The 26,639-nt window shown below is 48.7% G+C and overlaps 3 protein-coding genes across 5 annotated transcripts; 1 reads left to right on the forward strand and 2 right to left on the reverse strand.

Moving 5' to 3' along the window:
* Nucleotides 1-551: 551 nt before the first annotated feature.
* On the reverse strand, nucleotides 552-8,762 carry LOC103184009 (leucine-rich repeat-containing protein 74B). Its single transcript, XM_007901823.2, has 13 exons — nucleotides 8,565-8,762; nucleotides 7,970-8,138; nucleotides 6,861-7,003; nucleotides 6,136-6,268; nucleotides 5,376-5,582; nucleotides 4,644-4,753; nucleotides 4,297-4,412; nucleotides 3,970-4,048; nucleotides 3,360-3,455; nucleotides 2,548-2,658; nucleotides 1,875-2,000; nucleotides 1,297-1,382; nucleotides 552-762 (listed from the first exon to the last, which is right to left on the reverse strand). The coding sequence occupies exons 1-13, from the start codon at nucleotides 8,718-8,720 to the stop codon at nucleotides 735-737; spliced, it is 1,560 nt and encodes a 519-aa protein (XP_007900014.1). The 5' UTR covers nucleotides 8,721-8,762; the 3' UTR covers nucleotides 552-734.
* Nucleotides 8,763-11,351: 2,589 nt separating this feature from the next.
* chek2 (checkpoint kinase 2) lies at nucleotides 11,352-20,545 on the forward strand. Of its 2 annotated transcripts, XM_007901819.2 has the most exons (14): nucleotides 11,352-12,035; nucleotides 12,513-12,637; nucleotides 13,092-13,239; nucleotides 13,984-14,074; nucleotides 14,428-14,536; nucleotides 14,873-14,926; nucleotides 15,389-15,453; nucleotides 15,853-15,952; nucleotides 16,309-16,395; nucleotides 16,806-16,969; nucleotides 17,576-17,691; nucleotides 18,064-18,149; nucleotides 18,995-19,075; nucleotides 19,400-20,545. In XM_007901819.2, the coding sequence occupies exons 1-14, from the start codon at nucleotides 11,765-11,767 to the stop codon at nucleotides 19,508-19,510; spliced, it is 1,608 nt and encodes a 535-aa protein (XP_007900010.1). In that variant the 5' UTR covers nucleotides 11,352-11,764; the 3' UTR covers nucleotides 19,511-20,545. The 2 variants fall into 2 exon arrangements, with proteins under 2 accessions (XP_007900010.1, XP_007900011.1); XM_007901820.2 differs by lacking the exons at nucleotides 12,513-12,637; nucleotides 13,092-13,239.
* Nucleotides 20,546-21,017: 472 nt separating this feature from the next.
* Nucleotides 21,018-25,662, reverse strand: gstt2 (glutathione S-transferase theta 2). Of its 2 annotated transcripts, XM_042337134.1 has the most exons (6): nucleotides 25,470-25,662; nucleotides 23,820-23,982; nucleotides 23,017-23,104; nucleotides 22,450-22,600; nucleotides 21,859-22,035; nucleotides 21,161-21,764 (listed from the first exon to the last, which is right to left on the reverse strand). In XM_042337134.1, the coding sequence occupies exons 2-6, from the start codon at nucleotides 23,980-23,982 to the stop codon at nucleotides 21,624-21,626; spliced, it is 720 nt and encodes a 239-aa protein (XP_042193068.1). In that variant the 5' UTR covers nucleotides 25,470-25,662; the 3' UTR covers nucleotides 21,161-21,623.
* Between the last annotated feature and the right edge of the window lie 977 nt (nucleotides 25,663-26,639).

The raw sequence follows: 26,639 nt of genomic DNA on the forward strand, positions 1-26,639 counted from the left end.
ACATCAGGAAAGGTCACACAGTTTGTGTGGGTGTTTGATTCCGGAGATTAAGTAACGGCTTTTGTGGTTTCTCCCCTTTGAGTGAACCTCAGGCTGCTGTGCTAGACATCTGCTCCCCCTGCACATGTGACAACCATCACCTTGTCCTTGTAACAGTGAATGCGTTAGCTCTGTCTGGCAGCAACTTGCGTAATAATAATCCTTGCGTTTGATACTGTGCCTTATCACGTCATTGAGATGCCTCAAAGCGCTTCACAGGCTATATTGCAGGGAGTGTGTATTTTGCGGGCGAAACCTTTACCTCGTTCAAGGTTCGTCACAAGACCTTACTCTTTGACCGTACCCCCAGTCATCTTTCCCCACCCTCCCCAGCCCCCAGCCCGGGCGTGAAGCACCTTCGGACATCCTCCCGACGTGAAAGGCTTTGTGTAAATGTAAAATTTGTATTGTGAACCCCAGCTTCAAGGACATAGAACATCCATCCATTTGTATTAACAAACTGCATCTATTCAGTAAGTTTAAATACAGATTATTGCAATACATTTTCTGGTCTATTTGAGGTACATTAAAAAGATTGTCTGGCTCTAGTTTTGAGGCGATGATCTCTGAGGCTAATCTGAAATAAGGTTTTGCTTTTTGTATAAAATTGCAGTCTTAAGATTCGAGGCATCCTGTGGTGGCATCTTTCTTCTGTGCCATCTAATTATGACCAACCTCTACTTGTGATGATGAGATTAGCTTTTTAGTAACTCATTTAATACACTGGGGGGGAAAGAACACAAAGTAATAATAGTTATTATTAGATTCCAGTAGATTGTTTAATTATTGTGAGCGTCAGCACATGCAATGGCTCTTTAAACCTGTATCAAGTGGATATATCATTCCAAAAAGGGGAAGGTAGAGCAAAAGGAGGTTTGTAATCTTTCATATGCTGGGTTTCCAGATTAATTGTGCTGTGAAAAGGGTGTGTGCTGTCGGACCTAGGCATTTAATTGCTGGGTAAGAAGGAAAAGCAGAACGAGAGACAGTTGAGTAGCTTTCTAACACACACAGGCCAAGCTCACACGTAAACAACAGACACTTTGGTTAATTGGAGTTGAGGTACAGATCAGTCGTGATCTAATGGCATGGCAGAACAAGCTTGAGTGGCTGAATGGCCTCCTCCTGTTCCTATGCTGTATGAAGCGTGTGAGGCAGGGAGCATGGCTCCCTGAGCCCGTGTCAGCGCATTTAGGAGAGGAGACAAAATATTTAGCAAGAGAGATTTTGACAAGCAAGGGTGTTGATCTTTTGTACCTGAAGCGGATTTCGCCATCCTTATCTTTATCCAGGAAATCCATCAATTGTTTGTGTTCAGTGTCAGATAAAGGAACACCCACGTTCTGGTAAGAAAGCAGAGTTACAGAGTCAGTCACCAGACAGATCTAGTACCACAAGCAAACACTCTCGACCATCCACTCTGCTGCCTTTCCTCTCTATCCCCTGAAAAACAAAGACCATTCTACATTTTGTGTTGTGGCACACTCAGCTGCTGGTCAGAGAAGAGTCTTGAAAATTGAGGTGGGTAGCTGTTTGTTAGGTCAGGGTAACGAGGGATATGGGGTAAAGGGGGGTAATTGGAGTTGAGGTACAGATCAGCCGTGAGCTAATAGAATGGCAGAACAGACTCGAGTGGCTGTATGACCTACTCCTGTTCCTATGTTCTATGAAGCGTGTGAGGCAGGGGGCTGGAGTTGGGGGGGTGGGGTAGAAGAATATTAAGGAGTTATTTGATTGATCTGTAAGTACTCTGCCTCACTTTTCCTGACGAGAGGGAGAATTTCCATCCCCCCCCCAATGATTTGAAGTGTTATCACCTTAGTGAAAGGGCTGACCTTCACTGCGTCCTGAAACTCCTGCAGGTTGATGCTCGTGTTCTCTAGGTCCACCTTCTCCAGGAAATTCATCACCTCCAGATCGTTCTCCTTCATATAGCTTTTCAGCTTCTCAATAGGAGGAGCCTGCAATACAGTCAAGGGCACTATCTCCCCACTGGAGCTCACTCCTCAACACCAATTGTGTTTTTTTTTGGCCAGCCCGGGTGTCTGACACATAAGCAAACCCATCATCGTTGCTTAAGAGTCTCCAAACCAAACTGAGAATTTCATCCATCCCACCTACACATGGAAATCCCAGAGATAGATTGATGGAATGGAATCGCACTCTCCCTCTCTCCCTCTGGAGGGATGTATCCTGCTTACCTAATTGTGGAGAGTATTAGGAGCAGGTTGGCAAGAGCCAAGGCTTGGGGGGAGTCCATAGTGTGCGTTGGGAAACTGCAGGAGTCTAACCAGCTAAAACCGCTTGAGCGGTTATTGAAGCAGACTCAATCACAGCGATTTGCAAAGCTAGCACCGCATTGGACTGAATGACCACTTTCTAACTCGACTAACAGCTAGAAAAATAAATCCACTGCAATCAAGCGACTTGCACAGAGCAACGCACATGCTAGTGCTTGATTCGCGGAGGGTTATTGATGTTCGAAAAAGGAGAAAATCAAATTGTTACCTTGGATTTTACTTTGACCACTTCGTTCCCGTCATACGTCACTTCGAGATCAGGTAGATATTGCTTCACAACTCTGAGCAAGCTCAGAAAGTCCTTGTTTACTGTGATTCCCTGAACAGAGACATAAGGGGGATATTTATTGTGCTGCCAGCATATGTTCTTTGTTGGCTTTTAGCAGTAGTGATCTCCATGGTCAAGTACGCTGGCATCACCAGCTGAACACTTGGAATGAAACAAGGCCACATGAGCAAAGTCCTGCAGTGTGGTTGGCAATGTGTAACATGGCATCAGTTGGGGAAAGGAAATAGATAAAGAACAACCATCTGCAGTCTCGCTTGTGGTACGATGCACACTTGCAGCTCTGGGTATGAGCAATGTGACTTATAAATACATAATAATAATACTGGTTTTGATACAGTGCCTTATCACATCGTTGAGATGTATCAATGCACTTCACAGAATATATTGTAGAGAGACTGTATTTTGTGGGAGAAATGCGGCAAGCAATTGCGCACGGTTGTGTCCCAGACACAGTCGTGGATTGAGGGACCAAATTGTTTTTTTATTACTCCTGGAAAGCGATCCGCTAATCGACTAACAATCGGGTTCCTACTTACTGCTAGGAAAACAGTGGTGTGCAGTGTGAGGAAACTTGCCTAAGGTTTTGTCCCACCTGAAAATCGAACCCGGGTCCTCTCGCTTGCGAGGTGAGCACTAACCACTATGCTACAGGACTACTATGGGAGCGTGCCGAAGAGTTTTCAAAAATATGAATGTCAGCGGGTGAGAAATTCAGTTTAATTTAAACTTACAGAAAAATCCAGGGATTCCATGGCGGTCTTGGGGTTGTCTTGTAAAACTTTCAGTACCCCATAACAACCCGCGCCCTGCATAGGGTTGTAAGATATCTGTAAAAGATAACACTCGGTCAGCTCAAAGCACAGTTGTAGCTAACACTGCTGCGGTTCATTTTGATTGGAGTTACAGCAACAATAACAAATGATATTTACACAGCACCGTTCACGTCGGGAGATGTCTGTCCCAAGCCGCTGGATATTCAGGGAATTGGACCCAAACTGGGAGTTTGGGATTAGGACGGGTGGAGGGCAGGAAGGATGGGGTTAGGAGGGTGACAGAAGAGGAGGGTCTTAAGATGGCCCTTAAAGTAAGCAGGGAGGGCATATAGTTTAGATGTGTGTGTGTGTGTATATATAATATATACACAGCACATAGTTGGAATGAAGTACTGATCTAGCCGAGTGTTCATAAAATTGCTAGTGCAAATATACTGAAACTGTGGTTAATGATTTGAACAATAATTATAGCTTCTGGTTAAACATGCCATTTCAAAATTACAAGAGAAGGTTGTATTTACACAGCGCCCTTCAATAGCTTGGACCGAAGCTTGAAAATGATACTTGCATTGAGCACTTTTAACACTGTGTTTTCCTTCAGTCCCATGGCAATGGCGATGGCTCCTTCTGTTCCAATGCGATTGTGACTAGAACCGCAAAAGAACAGAACAATCATAAGCACCCAATGAACAGGGGACAGATTATTTCTAAAATGAACAAAAGCCCTTCCGGGCAGGGTGAAACCTTAGGCAAATTTCCTTACTCCACACACTTCTGTTTATCTAACAGTAAGTAATAATCCTTCTTCCCCCATCTCTTCTCCCCCCACCCCCAAATGGTCACTCAGAGAGTTTCCTCCAGTGAAGCTGGTGGGAATTGTAGATGGGAGCCATACCTGACATTGAGCTCCACGAGGGTAAAGTTAACTTTAAGAGCGTCACCGAGAGCAGAGGCCCCATCTTTCTCGAACCCGTTATAGGACAAATCTATCACCTTCAGAACGATATTGCCCTGCAGAAATAAAGCAATCTACACTTAATCTGTTTCCCAATAGAAAGGCTTCCCAATCCACCAAATTTCTCTTGTGGAGCTCACTTGACTGAGCGCAGGACCTGGGACCACAAGGTTCTAGGGTTAACTGGAACATGGTAATTGGTTAATAGTTTAGCAGCACAATAGATGCTCCACATCTCTGCTCCGGCCGTCACTGCCATTGCAAACGGGGAACATCGCAAGACTTACCCCGAGGCCGATGGCTATTGCGACTGATCCCGCGCCACGCACGTGGTTCCAGCTGAGGTTCAACTCCTGCAAGCAGATGTTCTGTGCGATGGCACTTCCCAGCACTTCCCCTTTAGAGGACAATTAATAGGTCATTGAGAACTGACTTAACTCCTAATGCGAAAGGCGCTGCTATATCAATGTACATTTGTGGTTGTCATTGTGGTTGATAATTTAGGATCATGTTAATTTTACTTGTGTCTTTTCTGTAATCTTTCAGTCTCCCCACGCCACTCCGAGTACAGCACGAGTTCCCTCAGTGTGGTACATTGTGGAGTCCTGTAGCGTAGTGGTCAGAGCACTCGCCTCGCAAGCGAGAGGACCCGAGTTCGATTCCCAGCTGGTACGGCCAAACCTGAGGCAAGTTTCCTTATTCCACACGCCTCTGTTTACCTAGCAGTAAGTCGGAACCCGGTTGTTAAGTCGATTGGCAGGTTGCTTTCTGGGAATAATAATCTCTCAAATGAAAAACAAAATGTGGCCACTCAATCCGTGACTGTTTGTGGGACGCTGCTGTGCGCAATTTGCTGCCGTGTTTGACCCACAAAATGCAATCACTCCATTGTACAGTATATCCTGTGAAGCGCTTTGACACGTCTCGGACATGATAAGGTGCTGTATAAAATGTAAGGATTATTATTATTTTCCACACTTGAGTCATTACTGCCGAAACCACACTGTGTGCAGCCAAACCTGACAAATCGCCCATCTTATTGTGGCTCAGGTCTAAGATCTCTAACTTCTGTGCAAACAGGATGCCCTTGGCCACATATTTGGCAGCCTGGTCTTCAAAGTTGTTGCCAGAGAGCACCAGTTTCACCAGGGATATGTTTTCCTTCAGCATGCTGGCTATTCCTTTGGCTCCTCTCACTCCCAGCTTGTTGTCAGATAAGTCAATCTCTAGGGGTGGAAGGTAATACAGTGTTAAGGAGACAGTCGGTCTCTCTTTTCGAACAAAAAACATTTACGTTTTAACGCAAACTATTGTATTACTAATTATTATTGATTATGATTATTATTAGTGTGGGTCGGTAACCAGAGGACACAGATTTCAGATAATTGGCAAAAGAACCAGAGGGGAGACGAGGGGAGGTTTTTGTACACAGTGAGCTGTTACCATCAGGAACGCACTGCCTGAAAGGCTGATGAAAGCAGACTCAATAGTTGCTTTCAAAAGGGAATTGGACAGATAGTTGAAAAGGAAAAATGCGGAGAGCTACAGGGTAAGAGCAGGGGAGTGGCATTAATTGGGGTAAGAGTGAAGGGAGTAGGACTAGTTGGGTAGCGCTTTCAAAGAGCCGGCAAAGGCACGAAGGGCCGAATGGCCTCCTTCTGTGCTGTAAGATTCTCTCTCTCTCTCTGTGTATATATATATATATATATTATTTTATGGTGAATGGAGCCCCGTAGTGTAGTGGACCCAGATTTGATTCCGAAGCATGGATGTTCACACCTGTAATGTAACAGTTTTCCTTCAACATGGCTGCCATAGCTCTGCCTCCATCTCCCTCCAGGCTGTTATCCTTCAGGTTCAACTTTACGATTGTTGTGTTGGTTACCAAGCAGACAGCAATCGCCTTGGCGCCCTACAAGTGAAGATAAATACGACTGTGGCAAATCGGTGTAGAGAAATTAATAAGAATTATTAGCCCGGTAGAGTTTTGGTTCGAGCACTCGCCTCGCAGTCACTCAACTAATATGCTCATTTATTTGGCAATAAATAGCCCAATTAGTAGCAAAAGACTACCTTTGATACCAATCCCGCTCTCTCGTCAAGATAATAATGCTTGCATTTGTTACAGTGCCTTATCACGTCGTTGAGACGTCTCAAAGCGCTTCACAGGACACACTGCAAAGTGAATTGACTGTTTATTTTGTGGGCAAAACACGGCGGCCAATTACGCACAGCAGTGTCCCACAAACAGCCGTGGAGTTTTGTAGACAGTTAACACTAAAAACTGCTGTGCTAAGGGCTTTTTTTTCCCATCATGGAAACACTGTAATATTATATGCATTTTTTAAAAATGCATACTTGTTTATAAAATATATATTTTGTACGACAGAAAACACAACAAACACAAATCACATTCCTTTACCTGTATCCAGATGCAAGCATTGCATTCCTTGTGGGGATGCTCTTCTACATGACGTGCGTCCCCTGATGTCATATGTTTTTACCTGCGGCCCGAGTCCGTGATGCATCATGGACACCTCTGCCTCGTTCATGAAGCGCAGGAAGTAGGAGATGGGCACCACACCGTAGGCTTTACACGCCTCCACATAGGTGGATTTCCCGGTGATGTCAAAAGTGTCCTCGGGCTCTAACATCAAACCACAAATAAAGCACTTTTTGCGATGTGATCATATGAAACGGTACTAATTTGGGGGACTTTTTCAGGAAGACAATGGAGTCCTGAAGTGTATTGGTCAGAGCTCTCGCCTCGCAAGCGAGAGGCCCCGGGTTTGATTACCGGGCAGGCGGGATGAAACCTTAGGCAAGGTTCAATTCACTTTATAGTATATTCTGTGACCCACTTTGAGACGTCTCAACAAAGTGATAAGGTGCTATATCAAATGCAAGTATTATTGTGTATTCTGACACTTTTTCTTGGATTTCTATAGTGTAGAAGAGAACCCGGCTCCCAGACCTCAGCTTGGTATCCTGCAGTTACTTAGCTGGTCTGTTAATTCCCAACTGTAATAACACTGACCTGCACAGGTTAGTCCCCAAGTAAGATGATGACCAACATACTGAGGGGATGAAATGATCAAGGAGGATCTGAATATAATATATATATATATAGAGAGAGACCAATTCTACACTCTAATCGCAGAATGAATTACTTTCTGCTCAGGTAGGTTTGCAGAGTCCTATTCACATGAAAAAGTTGTTTGATGTTTTTCTCCTTTAATAATACTTGCATTTGACATAAGACTTTGTTGAGATGTCTCAAAGCGCTTCACAGAATAGTCTGTAAAGTAAGTTGATTGTGTATTTTGTGGGCGAAATGCGACACCCATATGTGTACAGCAGCATCCCACAAGCAGTTGTGGTTTGAGTGGCCATTTTGGGGGGGGATTTATTGAAAGGATGAAGTAGAGGGCAGATGATGTTGAGCTTGTGATTTTATAGGTTGTGAGAGTAGGGAAGGAAGGAGCTCTATTTTCTTGAGATCCTGGTAAAGACTTAATTCGTACTGAGATGGCGCATTGAGTATGGAGGAATAATATTCAGGTTGATTTGATGGAAGTTACATGAACCAAGCCATGTCGTCAGTTACTCTTACCATCACCTTCCAGGTCTGTCTCCCATCCTGACTCAGTCATCTCCTCATCCGAGCTCTCTTGGGAATCTCTTTTCCGAGACCCTTGTGTGGTTTTCACTCCTGCCCTGAATAGGCAGTCTGTGGTTTCTATTTCTTCTAAAGATGCAGAACTCTGGACTCGGGTAATTTTCTGAAGAAGTCACAACAAAAACAATCAAATCAGTTGACAAACATCCATCAGGAAACTGCAAGAGCCCATATTTTATTATTATTATTATTATTCTATTACAAATCCAGGCACAATTGGGTGGATTTTCAGTGAATCCCATGAACGCTTTGTGATGTCCTCCTGACGTGAAGGGCGTTGTTACCCAATGTAAGATTATTAATACCATCATTAACAACAACACGTTGTACGTCAGTCATTCGCTTCATGGTAGAAGAGTCGTCTGTGAAATAGCTTGCACCACAGGCGAGGATTATTGTTGTTGTTATTATTACCCGACGTGAAGAGCCCTATATAAATGCAAGCCGCTGTTTGCGATCGATTATATATATAACCCCCCAGCCACGTTCAAACCCCCCCCCCCACCACCAGATGTCCGACGGTACCCACTTTGGGGTCAACGCTCCCTCTGCTGTAGGAATTCCGCGGCCGGCCGGGCGGCCTGCAGTTTATGCCGGCGTAGGGCCGCTTGTAGATCGACTCCTCTCCGTCCGCCCCCTCCTTGAGGGAGGGCAGCATCGACCCCTCCTTCTTTTTCCGTCCCATCGTGTGCTGTCGGATAAAAATCCTCCTGGTGACACAAAAAGAGGCTGCTCGAGGTTACACCCTAATCCTCGGGGGGGGGGCGCGGGGTGGAAAGGCAAGTTGTCGTCGGCGTCTTGGGACGTCCTCCTGACGTGAAAGGCGCTCTATAAATGGAATCTTGTTGTTGTTGTTGTCGTCGCCGTCGCCGTGAGCGACATAGATGCAAGTTGTCGATGTTGTTGGGGATTTTTTTTACACTATAAGAGGTTTTGCGGCCACCGGGGTCTGGAGCGAGAGATTGGGGGGGGGGGGGGAGAGAGTGGGGGGGGGGGGAGAGGGGGGGGGGGAGAGAGTGGGGGGGGGAGAGAGTGGGGGGGAGAGAGTGGGGGGGGGAGAGTGGGGGGGGTGGAGAGAGGGGGGGGGGGAGAGAGTGGGGGGGGTGGGAGAGAGTGGGGGGGGGAGAGTGGGGGGGGGAGAGTGGGGGGGGGGGAGAGTGGGGGGGGGAGAGAGTGGGGGGGGGAGAGAGTGGGGGGGGGAGAGAGTGGGGGGGGGGGGGGGGGGGGGGAGAGAGTGGGGGGGGGAGAGAGTGGGGGGGGGGGAGAGTGGGGGGGGGAGAGCGATAAATGAAGGAAAGAAGAAAAAAAGGAGAGAGAGAGACACAGGTTTTTTGGGGGGTCAAAAATATAACCCCTTTAATCAATGTTCAGAGCAGAGCAATCCTCTGCCTCTGCAACCTACCTTCACCCCGTGACCGACTGACACCGCAGGCGGCCAATCAGAGACAGGGGCCGCGTCAGCGCCCGCCCACCCCGACCAATCAGGCCTCGCCTCGAGGACCTTCACCTCGCCATCAGGTTAGGTGGCGGCGCCGCGGCGTGGCGTTGCCATGGCGATGGTGGGGGCGGGGCGAGGGCGGGTGGGTTGCCGGGGCGACGCCAAGCGCGAGTTCGATGGATGGGGCGTCAAGCCGCTCGGCCCCGCCCACGTCGGACGCCAAGCCGCCCAACCCCGCCTACGTTGGACGTCAAGCCGCTCGGCCCCGCCCACATTTGACGTCAAGCCGCCCGGTCCCGCCCACGTTGGACGTCAAGCCGCCCAACCCCGCCCCCGTTGAGCGTCAAGCCGCCCGACCCCGCCCAGGTTGGGCGGGAAAGCCGCGCGCCGCGTCACGTGGGCGAGGGAGCGGGGTGAAAGGGCAGGTCGGTTGGCGCGAGGGAAGAGGGTGTTCTGCACCTGGAGAGGCTCTGATCATTGGTGATCCCTATCAAACGGCCAAGAACCCCTCCCCCCCAACCCCCCCACTCTCCCCCAAACACCCCAGACCCCAGTGCCCCTCCCGCCCCCATCCTGCTGCTGCTGCTGCTGCTGCTGGGGGAGGGGGTGTTTTAATCCAGTGACGGGGGGAGAGAGAGAGTGAGGGGGGAGAGAGTGAGGGGGGAGAGAGTGAGGGGGGGAGAGAGTGAGGGGGAGAGAGAGTGAGGGGGAGCGCGTGAGAGAGAGAGGGGGGAGAGAGTGAGGGGGAAGAGAGTGAGTGGGGAGAGAGTGAGGGGGAGAGAGAGTGAGGGGGGAGAGAGTGAGGGGGAGAGAGTGAGGGGGGAGAGAGTGAGGGGGAGAGAGAGAGCGGGGGAGAGAGTGAGGGGGGAGAGAGAGGGGGAGAGAGTGAGGGGAAGAGAGAGTGAGGGGAAGAGAGAGTGAGGGGGGAGAGAGTGAGGGGGGAGAGAGTGAGGGGGAGAGAGTGAGTGGGGAGAGAGTGAGGGGAGAGAGAGTGAAGGGGGAGAGAGTGAGGGGGGAGAGAGTGAGGGGAGAGAGAGTGAGGGGAGAGAGTGAGGGGGGAGAGAGTAAGTGAGGGAGAGAGTGGGGGAGAGAGTGAGGGGGGAGAGAGAGTGAGGGGGGAGAGAGTGGGGGAGAGAGTGAGGGGGGAGAGAGTGAGGGGGGAGAGAGTGAGGGGAAGAGAGTGAGGGGGGAGAGAGTGAGGGAAGAGAGTGAGGGGGGAGAGAGTGAGGGGAAGGGAGTGAGGGGGGAGAGAGTGAGGGGGAAGAGAGTGAGTGGGGAGAGAGTGAGGAAGAGAGTGAGGGGGGAGAGAGTGAGGGGAAGGGAGTGAGGGGGGAGAGAGTGAGGGGGAAGAGAGTGAGGGGGAGAGAGTGAGGAAGAGAGTGAGGGGGGAGAGAGTGAGGGAAGAGAGTGAGGGGAAGAGAGTGAGGGGGGAGAGTGAGGGGAAGAGAGTGAGGGGGAGAGAGTGAGGGAAGAGAGTGAGGGGGGAGAGAGTGAGGGGGGAGAGAGGAGGAGAGAGAGTGAGGGGGAAGAGAGAGTGAGGGGGGAGAGAGAGGGGAAGAGAGTGAGGGGGGAGAGAGTGAGGGGGAAGAGAGTGAGGGAGGAGAGTGAGGGGGGAGAGAGAGGGGAAGAGAGTGAGGGGGGAGAGAGTGAGGGGGGAGAGTGAGGGGGGAGAGAGGAGGAAAGAGAGTGAGGGGGAAGAGAGAGTGGGGGGAGAGAGAGAGTGAGGGAAGAGTGAGGGGAAGAGAGTGAGGGGGAAGGGAGAGAGTGAGGGGGGAGAGGGGAGTGAGAGAGAGAGTGGGGGGGAAAGAAGTAGGGGAAAGAAAGAGTGAGGAGAGGAGAGGTAGGTGGAAGATAGAGGAGAATGAAGAGAGGGTGAGAGGGGAGAGAAAGAAGAGAGGGAGACAGAGTGCGAGGGAAGGAGGGATTTTACTGTTTCTGAGGTCAATATTTCCTCTTTTTTTTTCTGGAGGAGGTGGTTTATTTGCACTTTATTTCCAGAGTTTGAGCCGGATTTGACCGCCCCCCACTCCCCCCCACCTGCCCAGAAAGCCCACTCACCTGAACATAAGCAGCACATGGGGGTTGTTTGTACTGAGCCATTTGCACAATTCTGAGCCCCGGTGAGACTTAACATAGTTTGCACATCTGTGTCAAACGTTTTAGATTAGGAGAGGGAGGTGGGGGGACACGTCTGTCTACCTGTGGTGTTTAGAAAGTTTTTTGCTGTTGCAAAAAAAAAACCTCCCTTTTTTTTTGGTGATCGGTAAAATTTTTAAGCGGTCGGCGCTATAATGTCCAGGGAGAGCAGTTGCATTAGTAGTAGTGGTGAGGCTACTCAGTCCCAGTCTCAGTCCCAAACCCAGTCCCAGTCTCAGTCCCAAACCCAGTCCCAGTCTCAATCCCAATCTCAGTCTCAGCCCAACTCCAGTGGGCCAACCTCCAGCAGTGCCTCCTCAGCAAGTACCATCCCCACACAGGACACCGTCTACGAAGAGCCAGAGCCAGAAGAACCTCAGCCTTGGGGACGCCTTTGGGCACTGCGGAAGGGATTTTCGAAACTTGGTAAAAAAAATTATATATATATATATATATGTGTGTGTGTGTATATATATATATATAGAGAGAGAGAGAGAGAGAGAGTTCTGCAGTTCAGTGTTTAGAGCACTCGCCTCACAAGCGAGAGGACCTGGGTTCGATTCCCGGGAAATGTTAAGCAAGTTTTTGCTCCACGCACGCGCCCCTGTTTAGCAGTAAGTAGGAACCCGGTTGTTAGTCGGTTGGCAGATTACTTTTCCAGGGCTTATAATAATACAGTTTGGGACATGACACGTCCAAACAACTGCCAAGATGGTGGAAGGTGAACTGGCTGGACATTGGTCTTGTTTTGCCTAGAAATTCTTATGTTCTGAGAGCGAGCGAGAGGGAGGAGGACGCACTGATCAGTTAGTCCACAAGTTTAAACTAATCAAACCAGTTCTTCCATAAATGAATGAATGAACGGTCTCTTTATCGCTCTCTCTCCGTCTGTCTCTCTCACAGACTGTGTGAAAGATGAGTATTGGTTTGGTCGTGACAGGATGTGTGACTACAGTTTTGATCGGGCTGCGTTAAAGAGAACCGAGGATTTTAAATCCTACAGCAAAAAGCATTGCAGAATAATCCGAGTAAGTAAATGGACTCTATTAGGATGAAGTTTACAAGTGTCCGGGACACTACCCCACGTGAAGAGCGCTATATACATCCAAGTTGTTGTAATTAAACCTTGAAGCCTTTTGGTCAGGTTTGGTGTGTGCGTGTGTGTGCTTTCAGTCCTTACATTTCAACCACAAAATACTCCGTCACTGCACTTTAAAGTATAGCCAGTTCTGAGACGTTGATCCCTCTCCGATCCCTACCCCCAGATTGGGTCCGAAACACTGATTGTCCTCCCAACGTGAAAAGCGCTTTATAAATGTAATGTTGTTGTTCTCAACGATGCAAATTATTATTAAAATATACTATTTCTTATTTCCTGCAGTGTCCCTATCAAGCTGGTCTTGCGTCCTCAATTCAATTGGGCTTTTATCTTTTTAAGATCCCTTTTTACATAACCTCATCCTGCACTTCTCTCCTTTCAAGGAAAAAGGCCCCGGAAATAAGTTTTTAGTGTTTATTGAAGATCACAGTTTTAATGGCACCTTCCTGAACGGCCGATTAATTGGGAAAAATAAGCGTCTGCCACTGAACAATAACGATGAAATCGCGATTAATCTTCCCACGCACAAAGGTGAGAAACCTTCCCAACTTTTTAAGTGTGTTTTTTTTTTGGTCGGCCAACCACGTACATATTCCTGATTGAATATTTTCACGACGTATGGCCATACCACCAACATCGCCACTCAGTAGCCACGGGACACAAAACATTAATTTAATGTGGACTCGCCTAGACTAGTGCGAATGGTTGGCGGGCCACTTTTGATTTAACCAGTAATTCGTATAAACTCCTCCAAAAAAAAAATATAAATCGGTCACTTCAATCCCCGACTGTTTGTGGGGACGCTGCTGTGCGCAATTGGCTGCCGCGTTTTGCCCACAAAATATACAGTCAAATCACTTTACAGTATATCCTGTGAAGCGCTTTGAGACGTTTCGAAGACGTGAATGGGTGCTGTGTCAAATGCAGGGATTATTATTATTATTTCAGCTCCCGACATGAAAGGCACTGTATAATTATTTGTTGTTGATCACAGCGCTTTGACTCTGATGTCGTTTTCCTCTGTTACAGAGGCCTTGTAGAAAAGAGATATGGTTTAGCTTTAGAGATATGGCAAAGATTTAATACTTTAAGGCAAACCCAGTTCTGAATGTCAATAATAATAATAATCCTTTCATTTGATATTGTGCCTTATCATGTCACCGATACGTCTCAAAGTGTTTCGTCAACTTTGCTATCGGAACATTGTGGGTCGCAGAAACTCTTTGTTTTTGGTTAATGAAGACTGACGCAAGTGAGTCGATCTTTGTTTTCCAGTTTTTGTCTTTTCTGACCTTACGACGGATGATCAGTCAGATCTTCCTAAAGAATTCAGGGATAAATACATCCTCTCAAGGACGCTTGGCTCGTAAGTAGCTTTTTTTATATGTATATATATATATGCATAATATATGGTTAAAAAAAAGTTTTGTTGTTGTAACTGTTTGAGTGTCAGTGTCATTAACTGATTTGCTCACACCTCTCCCTCCACTCGCTACTCGATCCCCTCCAGTTTGGGTTCCACCCTGCTCGTCCCTTGCCCTCTCCCCATCACCATATTTAATACGTTTAATTACAAATTTATATTTAATGTGTTTTATATTTTATATAGCGCCTTTCACATCGGCAGGACATCTCAAGGTGCTTAACAGTGCTGGCTTGGCACCTGGAAATTCTAACGTGCAATGATTTCTTGTTAAATAGAGTCACTGTGTGTTGCAGGGGTGTTTGTGGAGAAGTGAGACTAGCGTTTGGAAAGGAAAACTGCAAGAAAGTGGCTGTGAAGATTGTACGTAAACTGAAATTTGCAGCACTTGTTGCTGAAAGAGGAGTAAGTGTATCTCACGTAACCGTGCTTTAGCTGTCATAATAGGTTCGATTCCCGGGTGGAGCAAAACCTTCGGCAAGTTTCCTTACTCCACTCTCCTCTGTTTACCTAGCAGTAATTAGGAACTCGGTTGTTAGTCGGTTGGCAGATTACTTTTCCAGGACTAATAATCTCTTCATAAATAAATCACTGCTGTACGCAATTGGCTGCCGCATTTCGCTCACAAAACACATTCACTACACATTACAATATATTCTGTAAAACACTTTGAAACATAATAAGATGCTATATCAAATGCCAGGATCATTATTATTATAACAATGAACTTTGCTTATACAGGATAAAGTTTCAAACGATGCGACGGAAATTAAGATCCTAAAAATGTTGGACCATGTAAGTAACTGAAATTGCATATTTGTTTATTTTCCTTATGATGGACAGTATTAAACAAGTGTGACTTTTTACGTTGGAACAAAGAAGGTTGAGGAATAACCTGATTGAGGTCTTTACGTTGGGTTTTAATAGTCAGTAGGGACAAATTATTTCCATTGGTCCGTGAATCAGTGGCTAGAGGGGCATCAAGTTAAGATGGTTAGCAAATGGGGAGTTCAAGAGAATGTTTTTCACACACAGCGAGCAAGTGTGGTAAGAGTGCTGCTGGGATCCTGGTTGAGGCAGAATCCACATAACCTTTCAACAGGAAAGTAGATAATTATCTAAAAATGAGTCAACTGCAGGGTTATGAGAAGTGAGTCAATGGGTCGTAAAAGAGCCAGCACAGACATGATGGGCCTGTGCTGTAACTGTCGATGGTTCTATGTATATCTGTTAACTCCATCTTGATCTTTGTTTAAGCCTTGCATAATCAAGATCGAGGAGGTGTTTAACTTCGAAGATTGCTTCTATCTTATCTTGGAATTGTAAGTTTCTCTCAGCTCCTTTCTCAAAGTTTTTGCTTTGTTTTTCGTTTTTTTGTGGTAATTATCAAAATTTGAGAGAGTTTTTTTTATTCTTTGTGGTCGGCCGGGTGGGTGTCTGATACACATGGAAACCCATCACCGTTGCTTAAGAGTCTCCAAACCCAACTGAGAATTCCAGGCCTCCCATCTACACATGGAAATCCCGAAGAGAGATGGTTGGAATGGAATGCGCTCTCTCTCTCTCTCCCCCCCGGACGGACACATCCTGCTTAGTCACTTCACTTTACAGTGTATTCTGTGAAGCGTTTTGAGACGTCTCAATAATGTAAAGATTATTATTATTAGTCGTAAGTTGTACATAAAGGTACAAAAGTTGCCTGTGATCGAATCTCTTTACAGAATGGAAGGCGGGGAGCTTTTTGATCGGGTTGTGTCCTGCGCCAAACTGAAGGAGCAGACTGCCAAACTGTTCTTCTACCAAATGCTGCTTGCTGTGCAAGTAGGTCACCTCTATCGTTGATGCATTTCTTTGTGCTTTTAAACTGACGTGGGCAGCCAAGCTCCATTGGTACATTGGCCTGATGGCAAGTCCTTGTTCGCTCGTTCAAGACCAACCTCGTTGATTGCATTTTCGGTCACCTTTACCCCTCTTCCCCACACACCCCCCTACCTTGGCTCCCACCCCCAGGTCACCATGTCTAATCATCATTCTGGTGAGAGGGAAGCCTCTTTCCCAGAGATAGAGTTGAACTGGAGGTGATATTGGAGGGTGAATAGGTTGAAATACTGAGAAGGCCAAGGGGAGGGAAACTGTTGTTGGTTGCCCCCTCTTAACGTGTTCTCTCTGTTTTACAGTATCTTCACAATAATAACATCACACACAGAGACCTCAAACCAGAGAACGTGTTAATTGCAACTGGCGAGGAGAGCTCCCTTATAAAGGTAAGTGATTCTGCTGTAGTTTGCTGCCGTCTGCTGGCGAAAGTATTGGTGGGAATAGGTTTATGCTGGATATTGATAAGAAAATGCTATGTTTGGGGCATTTATTTTGCTCACATAGAGAAGAGTTACCAGTTTTCTCGCTTGGCAACAGCATTTCCGCAGGTCAGATTGAGGACCGTATTCGTTTTAAACGCAAACTTGTATTCAAATTAAAAGAAGTGTTAACTTCTGCAAGGCACTAAAGCTTATTGTGGATGTAATAATCGTATCGATTTTTGACAGGAATGTTTTCCAAGAGCAGCTTAGCAAAAAGAAATAATTAATTACGATCTCAGTTTAGTAACGCAAGCACTTTAGGAGACCTGACAGTTAAAACGAGTGCTTGTGATTTTTTTTGTGTGTGGGGGAAGATTACAGATTTTGGTTTGGCGAAGATCGTTGGGGAGACTTCACTGATGAAGACACTGTGTGGGACGCCCACTTACCTCGCACCAGAAGTGCTCCTGACTGCTGGGATGGGCAGTTACAGCAAAGCTGTGGATTGCTGGAGTCTGGGGGTTATACTGTTTATATGGTGAGTCCCTTTCCTTGATGTGTGCAATTGGCTGCCGTGTTTCCCCCACAAAATATACAGTCAATTCACTTCACAGTATATTCTGTGAAGTGCTTTGAGACTCTTGAAGACGTGATAAGCTACGGTATCAAATGCAAGGATTATTATATATAGCGCCTTATCACGTCGACACGGCTCAAAGCGCTTCACAGAGTATACTGTCAAGTGAATTGACTGTATATTTTGTGGGCGAAACCCGGCAGCCAATTGCGCACAGCAGCGTCCCCACAAACAGGCGTGGATTCAGCGACCAATTTTTATTTGGCCAGGGATTGTTGGTCAGAACACCGAGAGAGAGAAACTCCCTTCCCTTTTCCAATAGCGCCACGGGATCCCCGAGAATTGTACATAGGTATTGTTTACCTGTTTATTATAATTAGTTATGTATTAATTCTGTTTCCTGACTTTGTTTAAAGAAGGTCTTGGTGGGTTGAGGAGGCAGGGGTGGAATTTTTTTCATTTGAAATAATTTGCCGATGTATGTAACCATAACTTCTCTGTCAATTGGGTGTTGACTTGCGCTGGTGAATCGGACACTGTTTAACTGTTTACCATTCTCTCTCTTAGCTTGGGTGGGTATCCACCCTTTAGCGATCAGATTGAGAGCATGTCACTGAGTGACCAAATTATAAAAGGCCATTACACCTTCATCCCAAGCTGCTGGGGACATGTCTCGGAGATGGGTATGCACATGGTTCAAACATGGCCTGTTTTGTTTGGGTGTGTCCTTTTCCTTTATTATTGCTATATATGAGGGTGGTGATCATGATAAATGAGCTATTATCCACTGTCTCTAGTCTTCTAAACTTTCTTCACTTGGGTCTGCCTCTCAGCTTCTAACTTTTCTAACTTGCTGTCTATTTTCAAAAACAAGAGCTCATAATTAGCAACTCGCCATCTTACAATGTCGGCGTCTTCCCTCTTCCTCACCCCCCCCCCCCCCACCCCAACTCTTATCATCATCCGCTCTCCTACAACAACTTGTATTTGTATAGAGCCCTTCACATGTGGAAGCCTCCCTCCTCTACTGAAATATTTGTACTTCTCTCACTTAGCAAAGGACCTGGTGAAGAAGCTTCTCAATGTGGACCCAGAAAAGAGGCTTTCACCAAACGAAGCTCTTAATCACCCGTGGATTCAGGTAGCGATTGCTCTAAAGCTTCACGGCCAGTATTGTTTCACTGATCAAGTGGCTAAACCAGTGGGTTTAACCACTGACCCCCATCTGGAGATTGTGTTCAGTTTTGGGTACCGCACCTAAGGAAAGATATATTGGCCCTGGAGGGGGTGCAGCGTAGGTTCACCAAAATGATACCAGAGATTAATAATAATAATAATTATTATTAATAATAATAAAGGGTTAAATTACGAGGACAGGTTGCATAAGCTTGGTCTGTATTCCCTTGAATTTAGAAGGTTGAGGGGTGATCTGATTGCGGTCTTTAATATGATAAAGGGTTTTGCCAGGGTAGCTACAGAGAAACTATTTCCTTTGGTGGGTGGGGGAATCCAGAACAAGGGGGGCATCATCTTAAAATTAAGAGCCAGGCCAATTTGGAGTGAAATCAGGAGGGAGTTTTTCACGCAAAGGGGAGTGGATATCTGGAACTCTCTCCCCCAAACGGCTGTGGATGCTCGATCAATGGAAATTTACAGGACTGAGGTGGACAGATGTTTGTTAGGTCAGGGTATCAAGGGATATGGGACGAAGGTGGGTAATTGGAGTTGAGATACAGATCACCTGTGATCTAGTAGAATAGCGGAACAGGCTCGAGGGGCTGAATGACCTCCTCCTGTTCCTATGTTCCTGAGCTTGGTTGGAAATCTATGGCTTCCTTAAGCAAAGGAAGTGAAGCAACTAGGTGGGCAGCGCAGTGGGTGTTTTGCACACCCGGGACGAGAATTCTAACTGTGCCTGGGATTCCCTGCAACCTTGTAATCTGCCCGACCGGCGAGATCACTAATACCATTGACCTTTGACGTTAGGATGAAGAAGTGAAGAGGAAAGCAAGGCAGCTGATGTATCCTGAGCGCGAGCTGATGTTGCCGCCAAGTGTAACGGAACAGGTAAGAGGAGGCTCGGCTCGAGGGACAGTTTCGGTCTCTTGCTGCCTTTATACGGGTGCCGTTGCAGAAGACTGTGTCGGCCTGGCTCGGTTGGTAGCACTCCTGCCTCTCGAGTCGCATGGTTGTGGGGTCAAGCCCCAACTTGGGTCTTGGGAGTCACATAGTCTTGAGAGAGGGACGTACCAAAGCGCTTCACGGGGCTTGAGGAAAAATGTAGTGACTGAATGACAATTTTCCTTTTTTTTTAGTTTATTTTTTGCATCCAGCGCTCTGGGTCGTGAAAGGCGCTATACAAGTGTAATTTGTTGTTGTTGCTGTCCACAGCCGTCAACCAGCATGAAAAGGCCCCGTGAAGATGACGCCCCCCCCCTCACTAAACGCCTGAAACGCACGTCTCGCACCAAAACCACAGAGGGGCTAAAGGACGTGATGTAGTTGTGTGTGTGTGTGCACGGAGGGAAACACTGTGTATCTTTTACCGTGGGCGGGTAGGGTCCATTTTTACCTGCAGGATCGTCCATTTTTTTTTTTGCTGCCTTGTTCCACGCACGCGAGTGCTCGTTCCTAAACGTTCCCGACCAGACCCGTTCCGGGAGTCCGCCAGAGGCGGAGTCGTGCATTTTTTGTACTTAATTTAATTTTCTACTTTTTTTTAAAACGCGCTCGTACGTCCGGAATGCGATGCTGTGCACCATTTCCGATGGGAGAAATTTTGCTGTAGATCGAGAGACGCTTAAAAAGGAGCTTTAAGTGTTGAACTTGCAAACACTGGAATCTGCTAAGATGCTGTGCAGTGAAATGCTATTGACCCGATCAATGATTACAGATGCTTTTTTGAGACTTGTTTTTCAAAATCTTGTGTGTGTGTGTGTGTGTGTGATTGGGGTGGGGGGGATTCCGTGCCCACCCCCACCCCCCTCTTTAATTGCTGCCTCACTGTGAGGTTTGTGTCACTTTCGTTGCAATACGGTAAACCCCTGATAACTCATCACTCCCAAGCGTGAGAGGGGGCTCAGTGACTTGTGCTATCTGCATTGGTGATAAATGCGGAATTAAATCAAGTGTTGTCCAACTGACGGCCCGCGGGCCGCATCCGGCCCACGGACCATTTCCAACTTCCGACCCGTAAATACGGGAGACGCGCAGGCCCTGAGCCAATCAGGAGATGGTAACTCAGGCTGTGCCCGGCAGCGGAATTGGACAACCAGGATAATATATTGCTCATGCGGCCCACAGGCATTTCTCAACATCCAGCCCTCGACAGCCAAAAGGTTAGACCGCCCCGGCCTAAGTGGTAGTGACTATTTAAGCCAGCCAGAGTCGAGTTATTAGGGTTTACAGTAAGAGGTCTTATTCAATCCCCTGACTCAAGTTACAACAGCATATGGGGATACCCATAAGATCAGCTTTAAAGGGTGATTATATCTATATATATTTACATAATATATATATATATATATACACATATATATATATACACACACACACATACAAGAATAATGTTTGTTAAAGTGGTCGTTAAGATCCTGTGGCATTTTTTTAAAATATAGAAATCAGATTTTGTAAGGAGATGTATTAGGAGAGGTTTCAAATCAGTACTTTTGCTTACCTAACCCAAATCAGTCGCTGGTGTAGCCCAAAGCACAGCAGAATTAAATATTTCCTGAGCCTTTCAAGTTGTCTGTGTGAATCTGTTTGTTACAGCAACTCTCTCTGACCACTGTGAATAAATGTCAATTGGTATTGAGTCCTGTCTGTCTGTTCAAGTACGTAAGCCAGAACCCTAACAGGTAGGGTGGTCCTCGCTGGACAAGCAGCAGGAAAGCTTGCCAGACTGTTGTCAAGATACCTCAAAGCGCTTTGCAGGATATACTGCAGAGTACAGTGTCTTGTGTATTTTGCAGGTGAATGCAGCAACCAATTTGCCCCGCAGGGTTTTTTCAGAACAGGTTTTAATCAAAACATTTCCTCCGGACAGATTGGGAATCACAAGGACTAAGAGGTTGGTTTGAGGTTAATACGTTCAGCTAAATACGTTCCTTCATTTTGAGGGAAGAAAGAAAGATCACTCTCTTTACAACGTAATGTGGCAAAATACATCTTTTTTGATTTCAAGCCTGGAATCGATGACACTTTTACAGGAGAGAATTATACAAAGTTTTAACCATTTTATTCATTCGTGCGTTAGCAAAAAATTGCCCTTCGGATTTGAATTTTCTGACGTTAAATCTGCTGTCAGCCCCCAACGCTAGATTGTGCCCTGGTTTAGTAATTCTTAAAAGTTTCACCACTATATATAAGCTGGCACTTATTAATTGAGTACATGTCTGGTTCAGGTTTAATTAACCAAATTAGTAGAGCAACGTTCCTCAAGTTGAACAGAATTAAATCAGTCCCAGCTAAACCCGCGTCCACCGGGTTGGACGGCAACTTGAAAAGAAACGATTGCTTTTAAGCACGTCCCGAGTCCCTCGGCTGGTTAAACCGCCCACGACCCGACCACACTCGCAGCAGATGTACCGCGAGGCCCGGCTCTGCCGACTGGCACTCACAGCCTGGACTTGTTTCTCAGCCGGTACACAATCGCGTGGACATCTTCGAATGTCTTCCCCAGGGCCGACTGCACCCTGCTCCGCCAGGACGCTAATTTCGGTCGCTCCTTTAGAACGTCGCGATCCCCTCCCAGAGGCTGAAGGTTCACAGAACAATTACGAATGGGAATACTTGCCCGCCTCGCTGCCCGGCAGATTATTTACGATCCATTATTATTATAATATCATTACCTGCATGAGTTCACAGATGGCCAGGAGATCCGCGAGGGTGAGGTCATCGCCACAGAGGAAAGGCTTATCCTTGAGAAACATGGTCTCCAACATGTCCAAGGTTCCCTCCAGATCTTTCAGTGCCTTGGACACCTTCTGATCGTCGACCGGCTGGCTTGTCATCTGGGGAATCAGAACCTGGACGGACGCGCACACAGAGGTAAGGCACAGTCGCGTATGAATGCATTGTGTCCGCGGGTAAGATGATAGCTAGGACCCGAAATTCTCCCCTAGGTGAGACATTAAATTGAGCTTCCTTTACTCTCCCCCCCCCCCCCACTCCCGTCTGTGCCCTGTTCAGGGGGAGGTTAAAGATCTCCCACGGGGTTACTCGAAAAGAGATGGGAGTTTCTCTCGATGTCCTGGCCGACAAATCCCACAAATAAAATCGGTCACCCGCTGTTCGTGGTATGTTACAGCCTACAGACACAGTCACTACACTTTACAGTGACTCCTGTGAAGCGCTTTGAGACGTGACAAGCCCATCTGATGTGAAAGGCCCCGTATCAAATGCAAGGATTATTATTATTATCTGACGTGTTAATTACCCACCTCGAAGATGAAGACCTTGGCTGTGTTCATCCGGGTGTTAAGGTGTTGCCAGGCCATGTATTCATCGACCTTTGCCCTCCGCTGGGGGTCCCGGGGGTACCAGTTCTGTGGAACGTCGTAGGTGCTGGCCAGGTATTTTAGGATGGCCACACTGCGCGCGTGGAAAACACGTCTTAGCCGCCCATTTCCCTTGCACCCACAAACACAGTCACTACACTTCACAGCAACATCGCCACGTCTGACATGGCCTGGGTGGGGGGTGGGGGGGGGGGGGGGGGAGGCCAGTCCAACCTTTTGGCTGCTGAGGGCCGGATGCCCTATTCAAGAAACCTCCGTGGGCCACACGAGCAACATCTTTGAGTTTCACTTTCAGAAATATAACATTTACAGATTATATAATAATAATAATGTTAATGTTAATGTTAGGTTATAGAGGGAGAGGGTGGGTCAGATAAAATGGCTGGGGGGGGGGGGTTGCTATTGGCCTGCTGGCTGCCTATTGGATCACCCTGGCTAGGCTATCAGGATTTTATTATTATTATTATTATTATTATTTCTCTTACTCACCTCTCGGTCAGAACAAACCCATTGTCCACAATCACTGGCACTTTACGCATAGGGTTGAGGCGGCCGAACTCTGGGCTGTTCTGTTCTCCTGGTCACACCGAACCGGAGGGAAGGAAACCACCGTTAACGCGCAGCTGGGGCTGCATTTCCCGCTTCCAAAAGGTCTCGAACCTCTCCCCTTCGGGACGGCAGCAAGTGGGGGAACAACGCCCGATCACTGGCCGCTCCCGGGGGAAACGGGCTCTCAACGATGAGTTATCAGGAGCCGGGCGAGTGTATAAACAACAACAACAACAACAAGATTGCATTTATCGAGCGCCTTTCACGTCGGGAGGACGTCCCGAGGCGCTGGACAGTTGGGTCGGGACCCGAGCAGTGGGGGGAAATGGTCGAGGGGAGGGAGGGAGCGAGGAGGGGGGTAGAGGGTCGAGAGGGGAGCTGAAGGCACGGTCGAAGAGAAAGGTCTTGAGCGAGGAAGATTTCCCAGCCAAGCCAAGGGGGAGGGGGACTTTGGGCTCCAGTTCACTGTCTCTCTCTCTCTCTCTCCGCCCCCCCCCCCCACCCCAGACACACACACACACACACACACACACCCTGTAGGGTGGGGCCCAGGGCTTGAAGGGATTCAAAGTACAAGTGCGAACGCACTGCACTACATACACCGCCTCCGCCTTTCTCCAACCTGTGTTTGTTGTTGCAAAGTCAGGCAATCCGAGCTGAGCTGAGCTGAGCTGAGCTGGTCTGGTCTGGTCTGGAGGGGGGGGGGGGAGACACACACACACACACACAGCGCCAGGACTCACCTTTCCTCAGAGCCACGGGTCTCTCCACGTGTGGGATGCCGGCGGCCCTGAGGAAGATCAGCACGGCCCGGGAGGGCTGGGACAGGAGGTCAAAATACACCTCCACCGGTCTGCGGGACATGGAGGCGACGAGAGTCCCGGCCGCGCGGCACAGCGTCTGCATCTGTGCCGGGTCAACAACCGCACTCACTGACACGCACGCACACGCTCACACGCACACGCTAACGCTCACACTGACACGCACACGCTCACACTGACACACACACGCTCACACTGACACTAACACGCTGGCACGCACACACTGACACGCACACGCTCACACTGACACACACACTGACACGCACACGCTCACACTGACACTAACACGCTGACACGCACACACTGACACGCACACGCTAACACGCACACGCTCACACTGACACGCACACGCTCACACTGACACTAACACGCTGACACGCACACACTGACACGCACACGCTAACACACACACGCTCACACTGACACACTCACTAACACACCCCCTCACACACTGACACACAGTGAAGCTGTATATAGGGGTTACACTGTAACGCAGAGCCGCCGATGTTACAGTAACAATGAGACACAGCGACACAATGTTCAGGGCCCAAAGGCCACAATGTAACAAACACACACACTGACACACACACACACTCACACACACACACACTCACACACACACACACCCCCCCTCACACACACTCACACACTCACACACCCCCTCACACACACCCCCAACACTCACACACACACACACCCCTCACACTCACTCACACACACACACACACCCCTCACACACACACACACCCCCTCACACACACACACTCACATTCACACACCCCCTCACACACACCCCTCACACTCACACACACACACACACCCCCGGGGTCACTCACACACACACACACCCCTCACTCACACACACACCACACCCCTCACTCACACACACACACCCCCGGGGTCACTCACACACACACACCCCCGGGGTCACTCACACACACACACCCCCGGGGTCACTCACACACACACCACACACCCTCACTCACACACACACACACCCCCTCACTCACACTCACACACACACCCTCACTCACACACACACACACACCCCTCACACACACACTCACACACCCCCTCACACACACACCCCCTCACTCACACACACACACACACCCCCTCACTCACACTCACACACACCCCCTCACTCACACACACACACACACCCCTCACACACACACTCACACACCCCCTCACACACACACCCCTCACACTCACACACACACACACCCCTCACACACACACTCACACACCCCCTCACACACACACACACACCCCTCACACACACACACACCCCCACACACCCCTCACACACACACACTCACACACCCCCTCACACACACACACACCTCCACACACTCACACACACCACACACCCTCACACACACACACACACACACCCCCTCACACACACACCCCCACACACACACACTCACACCCCTCACACACACACCCCTCACACTCACACACCCCCTCACTCACACACACTCACACACACCCCTCACACACTCACACTCCCCCCCCCCCCCCGACACACTCACACTCACCCCGACACACTCACACACTCACACTCACCCCCTACACCCACTCGGGGGTCAATGGCACCACAGACCCATACAATCAACCACCACAGCGTCGATACAGTCTGTGCAGCTGAGCCCAGAGAGAGGGAGAGAGAGGGACAGTCTGAGCTCTGAGCCCCCACTGGTCTGAGCCCCCACTGGTCTGAGCCCTCACTGGTCTGAGCCCTCACTGGTCTGAGCTCCACTGGTCTGAGCCCCCACTGGTCTGAGCTCCACTGGTCTGAGCTCCACTGGTCTCAGCCCCCACTGGTCTGAGCCCCCACTGGTCTGAGCTCCACTGGTCTGAGCCCCCACTGGTCTGAGCCCCCACTGGTCTGAGCTCCACTGGTCTCAGCCCCCACTGGTCTGAGCCCCCACTGGTCTGAGCCCCCACTGGTCTGAGCCCCACTGGTCTGAGCTCCACTGGTCTCAGCCCCCACTGGTCTCAGCCCCCACTGGTCTGAGCCCCCACTGGTCTGAGCTCCCACTGGTCTGAGCCCCCACTGGTCTGAGCTCCCACTGGTCTGAGCCCCCACTGGTCTGAGCTCCCACTGGTCTCAGCCCCCACTGGTCTCAGCCCCCACTGGTCTCAGCCCCCACTGGTCTCAGCCCCCACTGGTCTCAGCTCCCACTGGTCTCAGCCCCCACTGGTCTCAGCCCCCACTGGTCTCAGCCCCCACTGGTCTCAGCCCCCACTGGTCTCAGCCCCCACTGGTCTGAGCCCCCACTGGTCTCAGCCCCCACTGGTCTCAGCCCCCACTGGTCTCAGCCCCCACTGGTCTCAGCCCCCACTGGTCTCAGCCCCCACTGGTCTCAGCCCCCACTGGTCTGAGCTCCACTGGTCTGAGCCCCCACTGGTCTGAGCTCCACTGGTCTGAGCCCAGAGAGAGGGACAGCCTGAGCTCTGAGCTCTCACTGTTTGGCCTGTGTCTGTTTAGTTGTTGTGACACAGGGTTTCTGAACCACATGTTTGGTTAGAGAGCCAATAAACTGGGTTTAACCCCCACCCCCACCCCCAGGGCTGTTTGTGCCGGAGATGGAGTCTGTATGGGCTGGAGGTCATGTTCAGTGAGGGTTAGGGTTAGTTGCACATCAACAACAACTTGCATTTATATAACGCCCCTCACGTAAGGGTTGTGTCCAGAGAGGTTAACTCACTCACAGGGCACTCTCCCCCCCCCTC

Source organism: Callorhinchus milii, unplaced genomic scaffold (genome assembly GCF_018977255.1).
Source record: "Callorhinchus milii isolate IMCB2004 unplaced genomic scaffold, IMCB_Cmil_1.0 Scaffold8, whole genome shotgun sequence".
In the NCBI taxonomy this organism is placed as follows: Eukaryota; Metazoa; Chordata; class Chondrichthyes; order Chimaeriformes; family Callorhinchidae; genus Callorhinchus; species Callorhinchus milii.

Coding starts and splice junctions, on each gene's coding strand:
- LOC103184009 (XM_007901823.2), bottom strand. CDS start 8,720: ATGGGACGGAAAAAGAAGGAGGGGTCGATGCTGCCCTCCCTCAAGGAG. Junction 7,004..7,969: donor GACAGACCTGGAAGGTGATG/GTAAGAGTAACT, acceptor GTTTGATGTTAG/AGCCCGAGGACACTTTTGAC. Junction 6,269..6,860: donor ATCACGGACTCGGGCCGCAG/GTAAAAACATAT, acceptor CTTCACTTGTAG/GGCGCCAAGGCGATTGCTGT.
- chek2 (XM_007901819.2), top strand. CDS start 11,765: ATGTCCAGGGAGAGCAGTTGCATTAGTAGTAGTGGTGAGGCTACTCAG. Junction 14,075..14,427: donor CTCTCAAGGACGCTTGGCTC/GTAAGTAGCTTT, acceptor TGTGTGTTGCAG/GGGTGTTTGTGGAGAAGTGA. Junction 15,454..15,852: donor TTCTATCTTATCTTGGAATT/GTAAGTTTCTCT, acceptor ATCTCTTTACAG/AATGGAAGGCGGGGAGCTTT.
- gstt2 (XM_042337134.1), bottom strand. CDS start 23,982: ATGCAGACGCTGTGCCGCGCGGCCGGGACTCTCGTCGCCTCCATGTCC. Junction 22,601..23,016: donor GGGTTTGTTCTGACCGAGAG/GTGAGTAAGAGA, acceptor CCACGCGCGCAG/TGTGGCCATCCTAAAATACC. Junction 21,765..21,858: donor CCATCTGTGAACTCATGCAG/GTAATGATATTA, acceptor GTGAACCTTCAG/CCTCTGGGAGGGGATCGCGA.